General features: G+C 44.7%; 1 protein-coding gene across 2 annotated transcripts in view; it reads left to right on the top strand.

The window, feature by feature from the left end:
* Positions 1 to 20,252, top strand: part of SERPINF2 (serpin family F member 2) — a 203,939-nt gene that overhangs the window by 158,928 nt on the left and 24,759 nt on the right. For both annotated transcript variants that reach the window (XM_078680150.1, XM_078680151.1), the window contains exons 7-9: positions 6,024 to 6,227; positions 6,745 to 6,887; positions 10,141 to 10,345. In XM_078680150.1, the coding sequence (XP_078536276.1) occupies positions 6,024 to 6,227; positions 6,745 to 6,887; positions 10,141 to 10,345 (552 nt within the window). The remainder of the gene's footprint in view (positions 1 to 6,023; positions 6,228 to 6,744; positions 6,888 to 10,140; positions 10,346 to 20,252) is intronic.

The following is a 20,252-nucleotide window of genomic DNA, read 5'->3' as shown; positions in this document are numbered from 1 at the left end:
GTGGAAGCTAAAAAATACCTAAGAAAACAATCTTTTTGCATGGTTACTCTTCGAGACATCCTGCATCTTCTCCATCACGGGGATTACATGTCAACCTTAGATTTACAGAATGCCTACTTTCATATCCCGATTCACCCAAAACATCTCAAGTTCTTGAGACTGAGTCTCCGGCACTCATTACCAACTCAGGGTTCTCTCTTTTGGGCTGAAATCAACTTCCTGTATTTTTATAAAATGTTTAGCTGTGGTAATAGATCATTTGAGACAAATAGGTATTAAGTTATTCCCATACCTTTACGGTTGGATGATAAAGGTACCAGCTTCTCATCAGGCAGTGAAAGCAAATAGAGCCAGACTAACACTTTTCAATAACCTAGGTCTTGACATCAATCAACAGAAATTGTTGATCAATCTTTCAATGAAAATAATGTTCCTGGGAGCAGTTCTGGATACAATTCAAGACAGAATTCTTGGTGTAAAGTTTACTGAAAAAGTCCTTTGCAGTTTGCCTGTTCACGTCACTTCTGGGGATGATGTTCTCAGCCTTTTCTTTATTGCTGTTTTGCTGCCTGAGAATGCAGCATTTACGGAAGAGTTAGACAAGGAATGACTTCAGACTCAAGGATCATTCGATGACGTAATCCAAATCACTCCGAAAATGACAGCATCTTTCCCTTGGTAGACAAAAGATGCTAAACTGTCGACAGGATTAACTTTTCTACCACAGATCCCTGAATTTGTTATTACCACAGGTGTTTCCCTAGAGGGGTGGGGCGTTAACCTATATGATTAAAGAATAAGTGTGTAATTGACTCCTTGTCAAATGAAACTGCATATAAATTTGCAGACTCAATGCTATGGCTTTGAACTCTAACAATCATTCATACCAAGGATAAAAGCTCTGTCAGTATAGATTCATACGGACACCACCACCAGTATGTATTGTATAAACAAGCTAGGGGCACAAAATCTCTAGCGCAATAACTTTGGGAGTAGGCTCTATAACAACCAATAACAATCAGTATGGAACATGTACCAGGGACAAGCAATGTTCTGGCAGATGCATTGAGCAGAACCAGTAACAGCTGTCAAATCAAGATCTGTTTGTGATGCAGGAACACCGAAAATGCCGGTTTTACGCAAGTTGACACCACAGCAGGGATTGTGAGGGAATGCATTTTCGATCATATGGTCAGAGATCTTTGCTTACTCTTTTCCCTTGATCTCGTTACTTTCAAGGCTTCTCAGCAAAATGTAGAGGAAACCATGCCGAATAATTCTAATTGCCCAAAGATGAGGCAGACAGCATTGGTTCACCAAACTACTACTCCTATCAGAGAAGACTCACATTCAGCGGAAACTTCTACCTACATTGCTGCCAATGGACCACAACCAAGTACTCCATCTGGATCTGACATCCTTGCATTTGTTGGCCTGGCTCCTGAATATAATGAGTTTGCAAACATGAATATTCCTCAAGACTGGAGAGAAATTATTGCGAAAGCCAGAGATGATACCACAATCATGTATGACAATAAACATCTGTTATTCAGGGCCAAGATAGCCTTCGTGGTGAACATGTGCTTTTTCAAATACACGTTATGTTATGTTACTGTGCATGTGTTCTAACTGTTAACTATTCTGGTTCAAGCATGTGAATCTAAGAAAGGTCCAACACTGGAGATTAAAATAAATTACTTACCTGTTACTGTAGTTCCCCAGTATTGGCATCTTTCACAGATTCACATGTGACCCGCCCTCCTCAGGCCACACCCCTTTCTCCACCACTCTGCAAACGCGCCTCTCAGTGCACTGCTGGTGGGGGGATGAGGTCCCCTTTCCTCCTGAGGGCCTCAGGACTGAAGTGGACTTCATCCCCAAAGCAGCAGTGCGCCAGGAGGTGCGTTTGCAGAGTGGTGGAGAAAGGGAGCGTAGCCTCTGACCACCTCTCAGCAATCTAGCTGTGTGGGGCTTACTGGAGGGAACAGGAGGGCTAGTTTGCCCTCAAGGACCCTCAAGAGCCAAGCGGACTGCATCCCCCAATTAACAGTGCACCAGTAGGCGCGTTTGCAGAGTGGAGGAGAAAGAAGGCGTGGCCACCGTAAACCTCTCTGTAAACCTACTGTGTGGGACTTGCTGGAGGTAACAGGAGGGGTAGTGGGCCCCCAAGGACCCTCAATAGCCAAGGGGACCTCATCCCCCCACTAGTAGTTCATCAGGAGGTGTGTTTGCAGAGTGGTGGAGAAAGGGAGCGTGGCAGCTATCAGATTTCAGACGGCCAACTACCCCTCCTGTTTCCTTCAGTAAGTCCCACACAGCAGGATTGCTGAGAAGTTATCAGAGGTCAACCCCCTCCCACCCCCCATTCTTCACCACTCTGCAAATGTGCCTCCCAGCCTACTACTAGTTGGGAGATAAAATCCCTTTGGCTTCAGAGGGACCTTGAAGTCCAAGAAGCCCTCCTGGTACCCCTTGTAAGTCCTACACAGCGTAATTCCTGAGAGCTGGTTAGAGGCCCAGCCCTCTTTCTCCACCACTCTGTAAACATGACTGCTAAGTAAAAAACCTTATAAATTCACCCAAAAAACAAAAGGTTACAGGGACGTTATAGTGAGGAATTAGCATTTAAAAAACATTTGAAATTCACTGAAAAAAACAAAGGTTACAAGGACGTTATAGTTAACAAACAAATTTAAAAAAAAACTTAGAAATTCACAAAAAAAAAACAAAGGTTACACGACGTTATAGTTAGGGTCAGATTTTACTCATACAAAAACAGAGAAATTCTGCCTTCATAGTTACCTGAGTTAACTATAACTGGCACCCCCGCAGTGCACTGCTTATGACCTCCCATATTACATCGTTCATGACATAGTTAGTGACATCACTCATGACATCACAAATGACATTACTGATGACATCAGTGATGACTTCATCCAGTGACTGTGAGTGCTTCTAAAAAGCTTGTGTCTTAAATATATATACCAAGGTGTATTGGCTTTAAGGGGCAGATGTACAACCGTTTTTTGCGGTTGCAAACGGGAATTCGGCCAGTTTGCGACTGCGAAATTGGTCTGCCTCATGCACCAACCAGATTTTGCGAGTCGTTAACCTATTAGGGACTCTCAAAATATGGTTTGCCACTCAGTATTAGGAAGGGGCGTGCCAAGGGCGTCCCTTCCTAATAGTAGGTGTTAAACCCCTCGCAAACGGGAAGGGTCCCCAGGGGACCCTATACTCTTTTTGAATGGGTGTGAAAATATTTTTTAAGAGTATGCCGTGGTCCCAAGGACCACCGCCAGCCCTTAAAAAATGAAACTGAAAAGTTACATTTTTCTTTTTTAAATGCCTCCCGTTTTCCTTTAAGGAAAACGGGTTGCATTTAAAAAAAAACGTCTTTATTGAAAAGCAGTCAAAAGCAGTCACAGACATTGTGGTCTGCCGACCCCAGCAGGCCACCATCCCTGTGAGTGCCAGCCGTTCTCAATGGAGTCGCAAATTGGGCTTTCCTCGTGAATATTGATGAGGCATGCAATTTTTGACCCCATTGGGAATCGCAAACAGTTTCTGAGACACTGTTGTACATTCAGCTTAGCGAGTCGCAAATTGTGAGTCGCAATTCTGCACAATTTGCAACTCGCTTAACTGAATGGTTGTACATCTGGCCCTTGATCTGATATCCCCCCCAATAGACTTCTACGCTCTAAAGGGATCACGCAAATGCTTTACAAATAGTCTGAAGATGCGCTTATTTTTCTTTAACAATTGGGACACATGGTGATGTTCAGTAAGGGTCTCTCTCAATGTGCAATATTTGGATGCGGTGATATCAGGCATGAGTAGCTTAGCCCGTCTTGATTTTCTTTTTAATCTCATCCTTGTAGTTCTGCATTAATAATTTGAAAACACAATTGAATGACTTGCTTATGCCAGAAATGGAACAACCTGAGACTTCTCACTATATCAATTTGTCCACCTACAACTTGAGACTTCTCTAATATCACTGTATCCACTTTCAACATGAGAATTCTTTGATATCAGTGTGTCCACTTTCAACATGAGACTTCTCATATACCACTGTGCCCACCTAGAACTTGAGACCTCTTCAATATCACTGTGTCCATCTACAACAGGAGAATCCTCTGATACCACTGTACTCCCCTACAACATGAGAATTATCTTATACCACTGTGCCCACCTAGAACATGAGACTTCTTCAATATCACTGTGCCCACCTACAACAGGAGAATCCTCTGTACCACTGTACTCATCTACAACATGAGACTTCTTTAATATCACTGTGCCCATCTACAACGTGAGAATTCTCTGATACTGCTGTGCTCACCTACAACATGAGAATTCTCTGATAGCACTGTGCTCACCTACAACATGAGAATTCTCTGATACCACTGTGCCCACCGACACCATGAGGATTCCCTGATATCACTGTGCCCACCTACAACACAAAATTTCTTTAATATCAATGTGTCCAACTACTACATGAGAATTATTTGATACCACTGTGCCCACTTAAAACATGATAATTCTCTGATCACTGTGCCCACCTACAACATGAGAATTATCTGATACCACTGTGCCCACCGACAACACGGGAATTCTCTAATATCACTGTGCCCACCTACAACATGAGGCTTCTTCAATATCACTGTGTCCAACTACAACATGAGAATTCTCTGATACCACTGTGCGTACTGAGAACATAATAATTCTCTGATATCTTTGTGTCCAACCACAACATGAGTATTCTCTGATACCACTGTGCCCACCTACAGCATGAGAATTCTCTGATACACCTGTACCCACCTACAACTTGAGACTTCTTTAATATCACTGTGTTCAAATACAACATGAGAAATCTCTGATATCACTGTGTCCACCTGCTGTGCAACGTATCCCCATTGAACAACACCATGTGCCCCTATTGTACTTGCACCTGTGCTCCAGATGAACATAGCACCACTCTGCCATAATGTGCACAGCTCTTTGCCCATGAATTACATATTACCCAGTACTCCCCTGATGCACAACACCCTGTGCTCACCTCATGCACAAAACCCAGGGCTCATTTGATGCACAACATCAATATTCACACGGTACACATTGCCAAGTGCTCTCAGGAGGTACATCACTGAGCCCTAACCCGAGGCTTATCACCTAGGACTTCTCTGATGTGCCCTGCTAGTGTTTCTCAGGTGCATCTCGTGTGCTCCTCTTGTGCCCCCCCCCCCTCTTGATATAGTATCATGTGCCCCTTATACACATCACATTACACTTCTTCCGGCACTTCATCCTGTGCTCCACTGATACTTCCTGATGAGTAGGTTTGTGTATGACTGTTCGTCTACAAGCACTGATGCCTGCAAGTATGTTGATCATTGTCCATGGATGCTTGTTAGAATTCATGACAATGGGTGCTTGTAGGTGTACCGGTTTGTTTGCGTCTCTCCAATCTTGGCAAAAGCTGAATTTATTGGCTTTACTAATCCTTCTTAGTGTAAAGACAGGCATTACAAGGTGTGGGACAAAGTTAAGAGCCAACAACTAATCAACAATAATGCACACGCATGCAACAGAGTTTTGGTTTAAAGGACAATTGTGTAACCTGAATGATATCTCCAATGCACTGTGAAAGAGATTTCTATAATTTCGAAAATATTGCTGCGCAGCATCCCTCTTCCATTTTCAAAGAGGAAGACATTGGTACATGGCTGATGAAATACAGTATTTGTGGCTCCAAGGGGGTTGTTAAATCTTCGAATCCCTTGGCAAGTGATTTAGCAAGCATTCCCCAGGGGCAAATCACATTAGAAAATGTCGGCCAAATCGACAGGGATGTATGCGACTTGAACACATTACACATTGCACCTTTTTTTCTGAGAATGAGATTACAGGAAACAAGTCTTAATTTGTGAACATATGGTTGAGCCTCTCAGCAAATTGTTGATGCTCGGCAAATCTTGTGGCACATGAAAGGTCTGCTAACAGATATGTTTTGTCCAAAGGTTTCCAGGTGAAGGAAGGGTTCCAGAAACGCTCCAATTATTTCTACGGGGCAAAGCCAGTGACGCTTGGTCTAAACTCCGAAGATAATCTTAACATGATCAATGGCTGGGTGAAGGAAGTGACAGAAGGCCAGATCCCAAACTTCCTCTCACAGGTCCCAGAGGATTTGGTGCTGCTGCTCCTCAATGCTATGCACTTCAAGGGTACGTAATGTCTGCTCAGGAAATTGTATTTATTCTTCTCATTGGTCCCTCACTCATCCAGCCTGTCGATTTGGAGCAAGGTCACGCAGAAGTGATCCGAAATCAGACCTGAGCACCTTTTGGTGTTTTGAAGTAAAGGAAAGGAAACAATGTGGCAGAAGGTGAAATATGGAAGAGGTTAGTAGCCGGAGCCAGGGCTCAGATAAGGGCAGAGTAAAAAGAACAGTGGACAGAAAATAAGACAAAAGTGAACCAGGGGCCAACGATTTTCAGGATAAACACTGATTATGTAAAATTATTTCAATTTTGATTAATGGGACATAAAAATATTCTATAGGCTGAAAATCCAGTATTAATGCGGCACTTGTGAAATAAGGTTGTCTACCCCGGTCTTTAAGTATGAAGTGCAATGTGTGCAGAAATAGAAAATGGGATATGTATATGCATGGCCATTCCTGGGCTTCCATATTGTGAGCAGTAGTTATGTAAATAACTTTCTTTGACTTTCTCTTCATAGGGTTTTGGATCAACAAATTTGACCCCAATCAGACCTCTGAGGAGAGATTCTACCTCAGTGACCAATTAATGGTCCCGGTGCAGATGATGAGAGCCTCAAAGTATCCGCTCAGCTACTTCGAATGGGATCATGCGGATGCTCAGGTAACTGAGTTGGGGACTTGGGCAAGGGTGAAGGAAACAAACAAGAACAAGCATTGGAAATGCAATAGGTCTCGCAATAGAAAAGTTGGAGCTATTGGTTTTGTAATTGACAAATTTATTTTAATGTGTGGGTCTTGAAACGTGCAAAAGTAATAGCTTTGTCATTTACAATGGCAATACTTTATACTTTTTCAAATGTGACACCTTTAGCATTTGTAATGTCAACGATACATACAATCCAGACCCTACTGCCTTTGACAGCGCTCGTCATTTGCCGAGAGGTACAATGGCAAGCAGGGTTGGTGTCTGTAAAGGTGGAGCAGCCAAGGAACTGAGTTAAGGAGCCACCGTGCTAAGAGAGAAGAGCTGTGTGACAACAGTCAAAGCAGCAGGGGACGAGCTGCATTTTTGCCACCCACTAAAAACAAGCTTTTGGCATTGTGGGGGGCTAATTGGTGAGAGTGGGGAAAGGGCCTGAGGTTTCAGTGGGGCGGAGTTGGGCTCGCAGTTTGGATGGGTGAGGGAGGTGGGGGGTCACATGGCTTGGGAGGAGGTGAAAAGGGGATGGGTACAGGAGGGGAGAGACATTGCATTAAGGGGGTGGTCGCAGCAGGGGCCTTTCATCCTTCTGAGGCCGTTTGGGTTGGGGATAAATGATGGCTATGCCCGGAAGGGGGTGGGGGGGGAATCTGGAGCAATCCCCGGGAGAGCAGAAGCAGAGATGGACTGGGAGAGTGGGGCGAGAGAGGTGGAAGGGAGCAGATGGCGCAAGGGGGTAGCGCACAGGGGCAACGGGGTGACAAAATGCCAAGTGCTAGGGGGCTGCTAATGGAGTATGGGTGGCGTGTCATCTATACAAGGAGGCTACTGGGTGAAGTGATGGTGCGGCAGGCAAGGAGGCTGGAGGGCAGTGAGGTGGCGTGCGTGCAAATGGGTGGAGGAGGGAGGCAGGCTGGCAGATTAAGAGACCGAGGGGTGCCGTGTACGTGATCGGTCAGTAGCAACGGATGAGAAAGCGGGACGGCAGGGAAGGGTTTGAAGGGATGCGGGAACTATCATACCTGGAGGTAGGAAGTCAATGCGGGGTAGTGGATCGGCAAAATGGATCCGAAAAAGGGAAGCGAGCAAGCGTCTTCCTGGGGAGATCTGGAATGAGAAAGGTGCTGGTCGGCAAAAAGTACGAAGAGTGGGGCAGGGAGTGGGGCGCAGGGGTCGCGGCAGGGGTACTAACTTATGGGTATGTAGATCGGAGCGCCGGATTCGGACGTCTCTGAATACGATGGCGATCGGGTTGATCGTGGAGTTGAGCGAACAGGACCTGCGGGTGGAAGACAGGGGGTGATTAGTGTACGAGGGAAAACGGAGCGGTACGAGTAGGGTTGGTGGGCAAAGGGGGTGCATTAAGCATACCTGGTTCAATAGTTGTCACTGTATGGAGTGAATCCAGTATGCGATCCCAGCAGCTAATCGGGCTGGAAACGACTTCCGCGTTTGGCACGGCGGTGGGAGTGGAGAAGAATGGTTATGACGTGTGGGAATGGGCGTGATCGGGGGGGGTGTAAGTGCTGAGTGGGAGGGAGCTGGGAGGGCCGGAGGATGTCTCAGACGAGGGATCAAGGCAAAGAGGAGGTCTGAGCCAATGTTCTCAAGCAAAACAAAACGAAACCGGGGTACAAGATAAGTTAGACAATTGAGCCACTGAATGGAGAAAAAAGCCTGTCAGCCAGTGGAAGGGCTGCAGGAACGCAGTTGGTGGGGAGAGATGTACAACATGGTCAGTGTGGTAAATGGTTTCAGACAAGGAACGAACATGTGACCCAATGCGCAGCGTGGCAGAAACGAGAGACGCGGCCAGTGAAAGTACGGCCGGCCGGCCGGCCGTGAATAATTAGGGGAGGAGCAGCCAGGAGAGAGCAGGAGCAGAGGCGCCAAGCTCGGGAACAGATGGCTGGCGATTTGATGCTGTGCACGCGCATTTTAGCTCAATGCGCTTGCGCATTGACCTAAAAGCGCACGGGCACAGCATCAAATCGCCAGTCTAGTTAAAATCTGTTTAAGCCACTATAGTCTCGCTCCGCTCAATGCGCATGCGCATTGACAGGCGAGACCTAAAAAGTATTATTTACATATATTATTTAATCCAAATGACCGCCATGCTAGAGGACATATTATATACAGTGAGGCTTGATTAAAGCATCAATCATCGTTTTAGCAGGAACTCTAGACTGAGAGTCAAGAGAGAGCATGATCATAGTGTGAGGTCCCTGTCTCTGAGTGTTGTTATTAATACAATCCAAGATTGTATCTCGCTGTAAACAGGGGCTTCAAAGGAGGCAAAGAAGGTTGCACAAGGTCCTTGTCTTTGTGTCTTGCTTTTGACAGCTACTCAAAAGGATGCATGGCAGGTGTACAAGGCTCCTCACTGCATCTTGCTATAAACATCAACTCATGACGGGAGAATGGTGGTTGTGCAAGGTGTCTGTCTTTGTCTCAATGTAAACAGCAGCTCAAGAGAGGGCAAAGGCATTGCGAACGGCCCCTTTCCCTGTATCCAACATAGGGCGCTGTACCCCATTCGCTGAGACTGTTTCCAGGCATCTTCAAACCTCAACATTTTAACTATTGCCTGTTGCCATCATTGTCAGAAGTAACACAATCAGTAGTATCCTTCATGGTAGGAGGAATGTAGTCATAGTTGATGTATCAGGTGGCACCATGTTCCCCATTCTGGTAGGAGAGTACCATGGCTTCAACAGTCACTTTAAAGAGTCAGATTCATAGAGGAAGGGTCTATTGTTCTACTGTTGTGAAATGCTGGGTTTTCCTGCCAATGTGTGTCTTGAAGACAAGTTCAACGTCAAGTGGAAACCCAAATGACGTGGCCTTCTGGTTGGGGTGAGATGTCCATTCCTTCAACTTCGTGTCTCATACCAATGCTTGGATCTGAGCTTCTCTGTTGCATTTTGGGAGGTGGTGTAATTCAGTTTTGACTTATTTATCTTGTCATATGCAATTCAGAGCCCCCTTTATCTGCAGTTATGGTGCAGATACCGCTTTGCACAAGGTGCTTATGGAGAAATCCATTCACACGAATCTTAGAATTAAATACCCATGACATGCAGTGCAGTTGGTGATACCCACTAAAATGCAGTTCATTATTTAAATCATAGCTCCACATGTGGACATTGACTGGGTATTTATACTTTCAGACAAAGTAGATGAAGATAACCTTTCTCATCTTGTGCTTTTCCAGGTTGCCCGCTTGCCCTTCAAAGGGAACATGAGCCTTATTGTCATCCTGCCGAACAGTTTTGATTTGCAAATCTCCAAGTTTCTTGATGAATTCAACCAAACAGAGCTGTACAGCCTCTTCGGAAGGGAGACCCCAACTCTGCTGAAGGTCCCTCGACTCCTACTGGACTTCAAGCTAGAGTTGACCCAAGCACTCACCAGACTAGGTAAAGCCATGTGTCAGAGCTAATGTGTGTAGTATTTGTGTAGGTGGGTTAGCATGTTAATTGCGCCCATGTGTGTGTGTGTGAGCGAAAGAGAGATTGAGTACTTGCAGGCAGTCTCTGTATAGAAGAATGTGGGTGTGTGAGATGTTGTGAAAGGCCTGTGGGCAGTGAAGAATGTGGGTGTGTGAAGTGTTGTGTATTGGCCCGTGTGCAGTGCTTCATTTGAGTTGGTGGTTGCAGGTAGGGTCCACGGGCACTTATTTTTCCTCAATAGACTTTAATCCAAAGCAAAGGAAATAAAAACACAAAAGGGTGGGAGAGAAAGAAGAGAAAAATAAGTAAACCTGTGACAAAAGAGGAAAGCAGGGGTGAAAAAGAACCTGCAAGAGTGAGATAAATGGACAGGGAGTGCAGGGTAGTAGATTAAAGAGTCATGAAGTGGATTTAAGACTACGCAGCATTGATATTTGGACTCCCAACTTTCAATAATGTCGGTCATGGCCTTTGAGCCAACGTTTGCACCAAAGCACTTATTTGACCAAGTAAGCACTATTTGTGTGTATAGAAGTGTGTTAGTGTGATAAGGTCTGAAGCTATAAATGAAGCTGTATGGAGAATGTATATAGGAGTGTGTATGAGATAGCATATTGTGTGAATGTGTAGGAAATCAACCTTTTTTGTGTGGTCACTCCGTATTTTTTGCCTTTACCTGGACCCTATATTTTTGCTGGCTTTAGAAGTCTGTGCACTTTAACTCTGCTAACCAGTAGTAAAGTGCTGTGCTCCTTGTTTAACTCCATGCGTGCGGCTCATTTTCCCGCTGTGCGTTGAAGTTTTAAAAAACCCGCGGTTCATGATGAGCTCAGCTCGTCATGAGCGTACGAGAGGTGTACCTCATGACGAGCTGAGCTCATCATGAGCGTCGAAGGGGTTAAGCATGGTTGAATTGGCATATTATTAATTGGTATATTTAACTTACCTATAAGTTCCTAGTATATGGTACAAAATGTATCCAGGGCTTGTAAGTTAAATGTCACTTGTCATCTTTAATAGTTGTTATAAATCTAATTCAAAGTTGAAGTTGAATTTATTATAACTATTAAGGATATAACTTTTAGAAAAATGCCTTTTCCCTGGCTGAAGTTCCTTGAGACTAATTTTCCTTTGCTCTCCAACTTCTTCCAGGCAGTAACTAGCATCTGAATTGGTGTGAATGAAGTGTGAAATTCCTCACAGGAGCAACACAATAGGTCACTGTGATTGGGAGGGATGACTCCTTTGAGGTCAGCAGAAGGGTGTGGGCTGTGAGCATTCTTTCTGATGGACAGTGTCAAATTGTGCTTCAGTGTGAAATCCTGCACTCCAGGTCAGCTGGTTTTATATATAACACCAGGGGCGCACTTGAAAAGCACAGGAATAGGATGCCAAGATGATTCGTGCTTATCCACTGTCTGGATGTTGGAAAACCCTGCTTTTGTTCAATCAGACTTATGTTTCTGGGTTTTTGGGGGGGTAAAGATCTGCATTAAACTGGATTTTGGTGTTAAATGTGGGAGGACCCTAGGATTACCATAGTACACTTCCCACCCACACATGCTTAGCCCTCAGAGCCAAGATCTGGCGTGGCCGACGACTTTTGCCATCTTGAAAATGCCCAAAGTGGGTAGGGTTAGCCCTGTGCACTTTTTCCATAATGGTTAGGGCATGCCCAGGAGTCATTCTTACAGACTAGCTTATGCCAGACATAAATGTGGCATCTCCGGGCACCCACTTCAGTACACTTCCTGGACTTGTTGAAAATCAAAAGAGGACTGGACCTGCTTTCTGTGACCTGAGAGGAGCCCTGAATGACTGGACCTGCTCTCTGTATTACCCCGGACATAGACAAGGACTCCATGAGTCATAAAGCTGGCCTACTAATCGACGGGACCCTGCTGTTGGCCTTTGCATGACATGTTGTGGGTCTCTAAGTGCCTCGCCTAGGTTCTTGGGGGCTTCAGAAGTGGACTCCTGTGGTGGACTGGGTCAGAAAGTAAAACTTTAACCAGGACAAGCACGGTTGGTGTATCCCACCCGTGCTTCATGGCGGTTGGTGCCAAATTGTGCCTAGGTCTCAGTCTACTGCAACCATTGACTGTCATTGGCAGTTGTGTTACCTGGTGTTATTCTGACTTAAAAACAGTAAAACAATCATATCTTATCTTATCTTTGGTTTCCCTTGGATTTTTGTAAATTTGGTGTTATTTTGTGTACTTGATTTTTACTCTTTTTTTCTAATTTAATTTGGGATGTTTATTGTTTTTTTCATCACTGTTTTGGCTCTGCATAAATACTTAACACATTGCCCTAAGTTTAGCCTGTCTTCTGTGTGCCATAGCTACTAGGAGTTTGAGTTCAGGTTATTTTAGTAACTTTAAGGGTGCACTGTGACAAGGGTTGGGATTATTCCTTGAGACAGGTAGCCACCTATTGCAAATAATAATCCAATTTCTTACAGCATATATATGTGAAGGTGTGTGTATGAAAGTATATTAAAGGATACACCATGGTATTGCCCTATACTTGTTTGAGTTTGTCTGCATTTCTGCAATGCATATTACAAAGTGGACTGCATAGCTTTCAGTGCAGACATTCTTAGCAAATGGGACATCAAGTTGACCAATGGGCTGAGAATAACAAGAAGATGCATCTGGACGAGAAATTATTGGTATTGACTTTCCGTAGTCCCTTGTTTATCCTACAATATAGCCTGCCAAATAGCTCCATAGTCACGCCAGACTGTGACAACCAGAGTTTCATACCCCCATGAACATCCTAAAGAGAATACCTGCTGCATTGTCACTCTAGCCTGCTGAGAGGACTATAATTTCAAAGGCCACCCTAGACTGAGACATAGTACTTATGTCACTCTAGACTGCCTAGTGACCCATAGCTTCCATTGTTACCCTAGACTGTGCAATTTTGCCTGCTACTTGCACAACAAGAGCAACCTATAGCTTCCACAGTCACCCTAGACTATGCCTTCCTGCCTACTACTTATACTCATACAACAAGAGCAACCCATATGCCTTAGATATTGAACTTGGGTAATTTCGTATTTCAACAGTGGATCTCAGGGGTCAATATAAATAAATTTCTGATGCATAAATCTATCTGCATACGCCTCACATTTTGAATATCCCTGGTACCTGACCTGATCCAGAACCTTATTTCCAATAGGTCTCCCACGCAGGTAGGGGGTGCCTGTTCCAGGTTGGCTGTGCACGAGGCACCACATGACATCAGCCGAGCCATAAAGCACCCCCTTGGCATGCTGACCTCTGATTCCTTTTTTTCCACGCAATTAACGCATTCCGGACTAACTCTCATCAGGAAAAGGAACTGTTATTCGATGATTTCTCTGACTTTATTCACATTTAGGTGCAGTTCTCGTCAAAATGTCTCAACCGAAAAAATCCGGGTTCAAACCATGCAGAGATTGTGAGGGCCAAATGTCCATTACAGACCCTCTTCTCCCATTCAAAGAGACACTCACTGAACCTATTATGGCGGTCTGGGAGAAACCAACCACCTCTACAGCAGTCTCTAGATTAGTTGGAAGAATACTTAAACCTACCTTCCTATCAGCCCATCCATCTCCCGAAAGTATTGTGGTTCAGGCCTCCTGCTCATCGAAAATGACCTCATGGTAATTTCTGTCTACCACGTCAGGGTGCTAAAAAGATGTAGCATTTCACAAAGAAACCTTCTCAGCAGGCAGCATTGCATTAAAATCTCTCAACGCCTACAGTTTTGAAAAAAAAAAAATCTCTCAACGCCACTTACTCGGAAGATAAGCTTGTGGATGATTACATGTTGCCCACATAGTCCCTCCTAAACTCTAGGAAGATCTTAGAGTACACTTTTCAGAGTTGGTTACATGCGGACAAGCACATTATCCAATCAGACTTTTTTACAGACAGTTCGATAGCCAGAGATATGGATACATCTGTATCAATTTGTCAACATGCTTGGTTCAGGAACTCCACCTAGGATGTCCAATCTACTGAAATTGACCTTCTTTTTGATGGTTCCCGCCTTTTTGGTGAGAAGGCTGACTCGGCTCTTGAAAAATTTCAGAACAGTGAAGCAGCAGCTAGATCCTAAGGATTTCAAACTCAACTGAAAAATTACAGACAATACAGAATATTTCAAGGCTTCAGCCGTGAGTCTTCTTTTCGAGGTGCACAGGAATACAACCTGCAGCCGCACGTACAGTCTGATCCACTCTAGAGACAGCAAAGAGGCAGTAATCGGGAAGAACACAAGCCCTTCCTCTTCCTCCCTCCTCCTTTTCAACCTCTTCCCCCAGCCCCAACTAGGAGGCAGCCCTAGTTCTGTAATACTAATATTTAGACAAAATATCGAGATAAAAAATTCAGAAGATAGAAAATTGAAAGGAAAATATCATGATTCAAAAATATTGTAATGCAAAAATATTTTAGTCAAGACTTTTATTTTGGGCGAGTTACATTGTTTGTAATTAAGAATATTGTTTTTGAGATCGTTTTCAGTAATATATCTGAAAAAATAACGTTTTTTATTTAATTATTTTATTTTGTTTTAGTTAATATATTTATTTTATGTATTACTACTGTTTGTATAATGTTATTATTATTTTTATATAAGTTTGTAATTTTAAGTGATTAGAAGTTTTTATTCATTATAAGTAATTTATAGTGTTGTGTTGGGTTTGTAGGTGGATAGGGTGGGAATTTAATTAAGTAATAATTAACAATTGTTAATTAATTATTTAATGTATTAATTATGTAAATTGCTTAGCACTGATTTATTTTTGTTATATATTAGGTGCTGGCTGCTGGGTTTGTACAGGCATAGGGTGGGAAGTTAATTAAGTAATAATTAACAATTATTAATTGTTAATTATGTCATTGATTATTAATTGTCTAAGTAGTTTAATACTGATTTATTTTTGCTATATTTTAGATGCGGGCTACTGTTTGTAAGGGTATAGGATGGGAAGTTAATTAAGTAATTAATTAAGAATGAATAATTATTAATGAATAATTGAATTTATTAATTAAGTAAATTTTTAGCACTGATTTATTTTTATTATATTTTAGGCGTGGGCTGCTGGGTTCGTATAGGTATGGGGTGGGATGTTAAGTCATAATTAACAATTTATTATTGTTAAATAAATATTTATTGTATTATTAATTATGAAACAATACTGATTTATTTTAGCTATATTTTAGGTGCGGGCTATTGGGTTTATACAGGCAAAGGTTGGCAAGGTAATTAAGTAATAATGTACTATTATTTATTAATTGTTAATTACCTAATTGATTATCAATTATGTAAAATGTTTAATACTGATTTATTTTTGTTATATTTTAAGTATGGGCTGCTGTGTTTAATGTTGATTTTTTGTGTTACATTGTTATTTGATTGCTTACTGTAAATGAATTACGTTATCAATAATTGTGCAATTGTTCTACTGTAACATGTACGTTATGCATATTACATAAGTATTTTTAATTGCTGTGCTACGTTTTTGGGGTGGGTTGCTTTGGAAGAAAATATATATATATATTTTTTTAATTATAATTTATAATCAAAAGTAATTTATTAATTGGTAATGTATATATTTTTTTATTTTATTTTTTTAACATTTATTTTATGGTATCTGTCCTATATTTGTTATTTAATTTGTTTTTTATGTATTAATTGAAATTAAGCAAAAAAAACAGGCCAGACATTATTCATAAATAAAAACGTTCATATAATACATTCACATATGATCATATATAAAATAACCAATCAACAATAAAAAACAGCAATAAAAATCCACCATATACACTAAACTGGCTACTTGTCCTGCCCCAATCCCCCCAGAATAAACATAGCTTCTCAAAGCACCTCCCACATTTGATATCATTTAAGACTAAGGGGCTGATTACGAGTTTGGCGGGCCATCGGACAGCCAAACTCACAGTGGCGTGGCAGGAACCGCTGCACTGGCACTCCGACAGTCGCATTACGAATGCAGTGTTCCCACCGCCACAGGACCGCCGCAACCACTGGGTATTCTTGATCCCTCAGCTGTTGTGCGGTGGGCTGCCCCAGCAATATCCTGGTGACACTGCTGCGGCACCACCAAGCATATTATGTGTTTCCTCGCAGCCACAGTTTTCATGGCTGTGCGAAAACTAAAGGGGTCCTGCAGGGCCCTTCGTTGCCTCTGGGCCAGGGAATGCATACAGGGGTTGACATGATGTGCCCCCTGTCTGCATGCACCCACAGTTCCTGCATGGCATGGACTACATAATCCATGCCATGCAGGAACGTGCTTTGGCACTCCCATTGCAGTGCCTTTGAAGCAGGCACCAGCTTGGGACTGTCAAAAGCACCGCGCACCAAACCATGAATTAACTCGTAATCTGGCGATCGGTGTGCAAATGAGTTTGGTGGTGTGGAAGCGGGGTGGTGGCATGGCGGCCCACTCCAACACCATGAAACTCATAATCTGGCCCTAAAAAGGAAAAAAGTCTTATTGCACATAGCAATCCATCTACTTCCTGCACCTTACCGCTGCTTTAAAAATGAGTAAACACTGTAAAACTTATCAAGACATTTAAAAATTGAAGGAAATACAAAGCATTCCTGCACTAGCATAGTCTTAGCAATTTTAAAATTGGCTTAATAAAGAGAAGAAAATATATGTTATAAAATTGGCAAAAAGAAATGCATTATGGCCTGGTCAGATAGTCCATCACAGGGACAACCCGGTATCGTTGACCCTGAGGAGCCACCAGTACCTGGGAAGTTCAAAAGCCACACCACTGTGCGTAAAATGAAACAATAAAGATCTCTCCCATTGAAGAGGACGGAAATGAAAAATAATTTACTGACGCCTCAGGTACAAAGAAAGTGAGATACTCCCTTCGTTGGACTAAGTCTGTCCCCTACACAATAGTGTGCTCCGGTCAGAATAGCCACATTGGCGTACGCTGCTTGTGGGAGAAAAATTTTGGGATGATTTGCACCTGGTTGCAACTCATTACGCGAATCCCCCTGCAAACACGTACTTGCTGAAACACCACTCCCCATTAAGTTTGTTCTAGGCCTGCCTGATGCATGAGATCATAGCCCCAAGTAGGCAATATCCCTTGGCTTCACGGTAGGCAGACTGTTGGCAGGCCAAACAGAAGAAGTCCCTTCAGATGCTTTTGGAGTGGGCAGAATCCCAGACCTGCCATGTAAGAGCTGAGGTATAGAAAAAGACTTATGAAAATGTGTCCTGTGGCTGCCAAACTCCGCTTCACTGTATTTGTCAGACCAAGGTGCAATTTGTAACTCAACAGATTTCAGCTGCTCAATAAGAGGGGAAAATGCCACCATGCGAAGCTCCTAGATTTTATAACACTAAGGGGTCTATTTCGATGCCACCCTATCGGCAAAAGGGACCGCCCTCCATATGTGCGGCGGTCCCGTGAGGCAAATTAGGATGCGCCGCCACTTTGGCGGGTGCATCCCGCATTTTTTACATTGCGGCGGGCGGTGCTTTCAGCAGCACCCGCCACAATGCAAAAAAGGCATATTGTGCATTTGCATGCACAACGTGGCAGGCACCGCGCGGTGCCTGCCACGTTGTGCATGGAAATGCCCATGTGCACCCCCATCCTCCAACACCATGGGGGCCCGTTCAGAAACTGCATGCCTTTCCATGGCGGCAACGCCGCCATGTAAAGGCACTTCTCCGCCTGTATTGTAATATGGATGGCGGTGTCTTGCAGACACCGCCACCATATTCAGCCCCTTTTCCGCCCGGTCGACTCGACGACGGGCGGAAAAGTGGCGAACGGTCCTTCCGTCCGCCGGGGTCCCCCCCGCCATTTTAACATGGCGGGGGGGAATGGGAAGCGGGCGGTGGAAAATGGCGGGATGATCGCCACTGCCATACGTGCTGTGGCGATCCGCCCGATATGATAATAGACCCCTAAATGTCCATGACCCTTTCAGCACAATGTTGACCTGAAGCAGTGGACCCCAAAGCCCCTATCAGGGGAGAAAACGCAGTGGAAAGTAAGTTTCTAAAAGGGACTGCATCATCACCCTCAGTTTGACTGGCCTGTGTTGCTGTAGCTGGTAATGTATTTTGTTTATGGATTACTCGCTTTTGTTCTCATATTGGCTGGAAGAGGGGAACTAGATGCTTCGTCTGGGAATAAATTGGTAGTATCAGAGGTACCAACAGAGACGGAAGATGCTTTACCGCCACTTGCACCATTACTGAGCGGACTATTCCCCGAAACCACAAGAAGGGAATATCCTAAGTTCCCCTCTGTGACAGTAACAACTAAAGCCTCCTCTTTGTGAGCACAATGTCCGTGCTTATTACTCCCTGGCCTTTTCCAGCATACAATCGATTGAAATACTTTTCACTGGTGGGGTGGATGCCATTTGGATCCCAGTGTTTTTTTCTTTAACATTGCAAAGTGAAGTAAGTGAGCGACCTAACACCCCAGGAAGATAAAGCACAGACAAGGGTTAGCTTCAAGTGGGGTGATCAGAAACTAGATGGCAAAAGAAATCTAACTTCAAATAATGTCCCAACCAGAATCCACACTTCCTTCATGAAGGGGCCAAGAGGGATAGCCCAGCCTAGGCTCCAACCGGCATGTATTGCAGAGGCCGCCGCACCCCCCCCCCCGAAGGGGGGGGGGGGGAGGCTCAAGGGCTGGCGCCATAACCCACGCCGAGCCCCAGTGGAAGAACCGGTTCTGGGCGCCCAGAAGCGGCAGGAAGGATCAACACCTCCCAAGGGAACATCCGGTTGGCACCAAGGAACCCCCTAGCCAATAGGGGGGACCGCTTGGTACGAACCCCCCAATGGGGGGGCAGCTGTGCGTAGTGGACGAGCAGAAGGGGGGATATAAGCCGCCGCTCCCCCAGATAGCTCCTAATTTCGTGGAGCGGGGGAAGCGGCGCACCTGAATTTTTGGAAGACGGTACCTTGTTTGTTGGTACGAGGCAAGCTCCGCCGGAGGAGAAGGAGGAAAGCGCGAAGCGCTGCCGGAGGAGAAGGAAGAAAAGACGAGGAGGCGAACCCCTGCCAGTCAGAGGCCCAAGAAAATCCGGAAAAAGCAATGGAGGTGCGCCTGCTCCTCGCCCGCTGGAACCAGAACCTGGGAGGTCGGGACCGACGTGCAGCTGGGCAGCAGGGCGATCGAGGGGAACCCGAACTGCTAGCGAAGCACCTAGAGCCAGAACGGCCGGGGTCGGGAGAACTCGATCTCCTTCTCGCATGAGGCGTAAGGAGAGAGAAGACGGACCTGACCGACTGAATAGCAGGACCCAGGGGTGAGCGGCCATACGGAGCAAGACGCTGCGAACAAGTCGTGGGGGAAGGCCAGAAATTGGCCCCGAGGCTGCGATGCTCGAATGCGAGCTCATACTGGTAAGCGGTAGCTCCGACCGAGGGTGAAGCAGCTGCGTTGCGGTGTGCCAGGGGAAGGCCCAAGTCGGTATCGCAAGGAGGCAAGCGATGCCGTGTGAGTAAAGGTTTTTTGAGTTCCAAAGGTTGCAGTAAAAAAAAAAAAAAAAACTACTAGCGATAGGTGCCTAGTGTGTTTACCCGCTCACAAGCGAAATAGGTGTCACCGCTCGTCAGCGTGGGGGGAATGGCGCTGCTATAACAAGAAAGTTGTTGACGGATCCAAGGCCAAGCCCGCCCGGGTAGCGTGGCCGTGCGGTCCATGGAGCTCGTGTAAAGCCCCAGTCTCTGTGGATGCGGGTCCAGATCCCGGCGCCGCAAGGGGCCAGCTTTGGGCTACAATTGCGAGGGAGTAAGTTTTAAGCAGAACGCATAACAGCAAGCCCGACAGTACAGAAGAGGCGTAGTGGT

The sequence above is a fragment of the Lissotriton helveticus genome, chromosome 3_1 (assembly GCF_964261635.1).
Source record: "Lissotriton helveticus chromosome 3_1, aLisHel1.1, whole genome shotgun sequence".
Taxonomy (NCBI): domain Eukaryota; kingdom Metazoa; phylum Chordata; class Amphibia; order Caudata; family Salamandridae; genus Lissotriton; species Lissotriton helveticus.
Note: the sequence above shows the minus strand (reverse complement) of the source record. Positions and strands in the feature narration are given on the sequence as shown.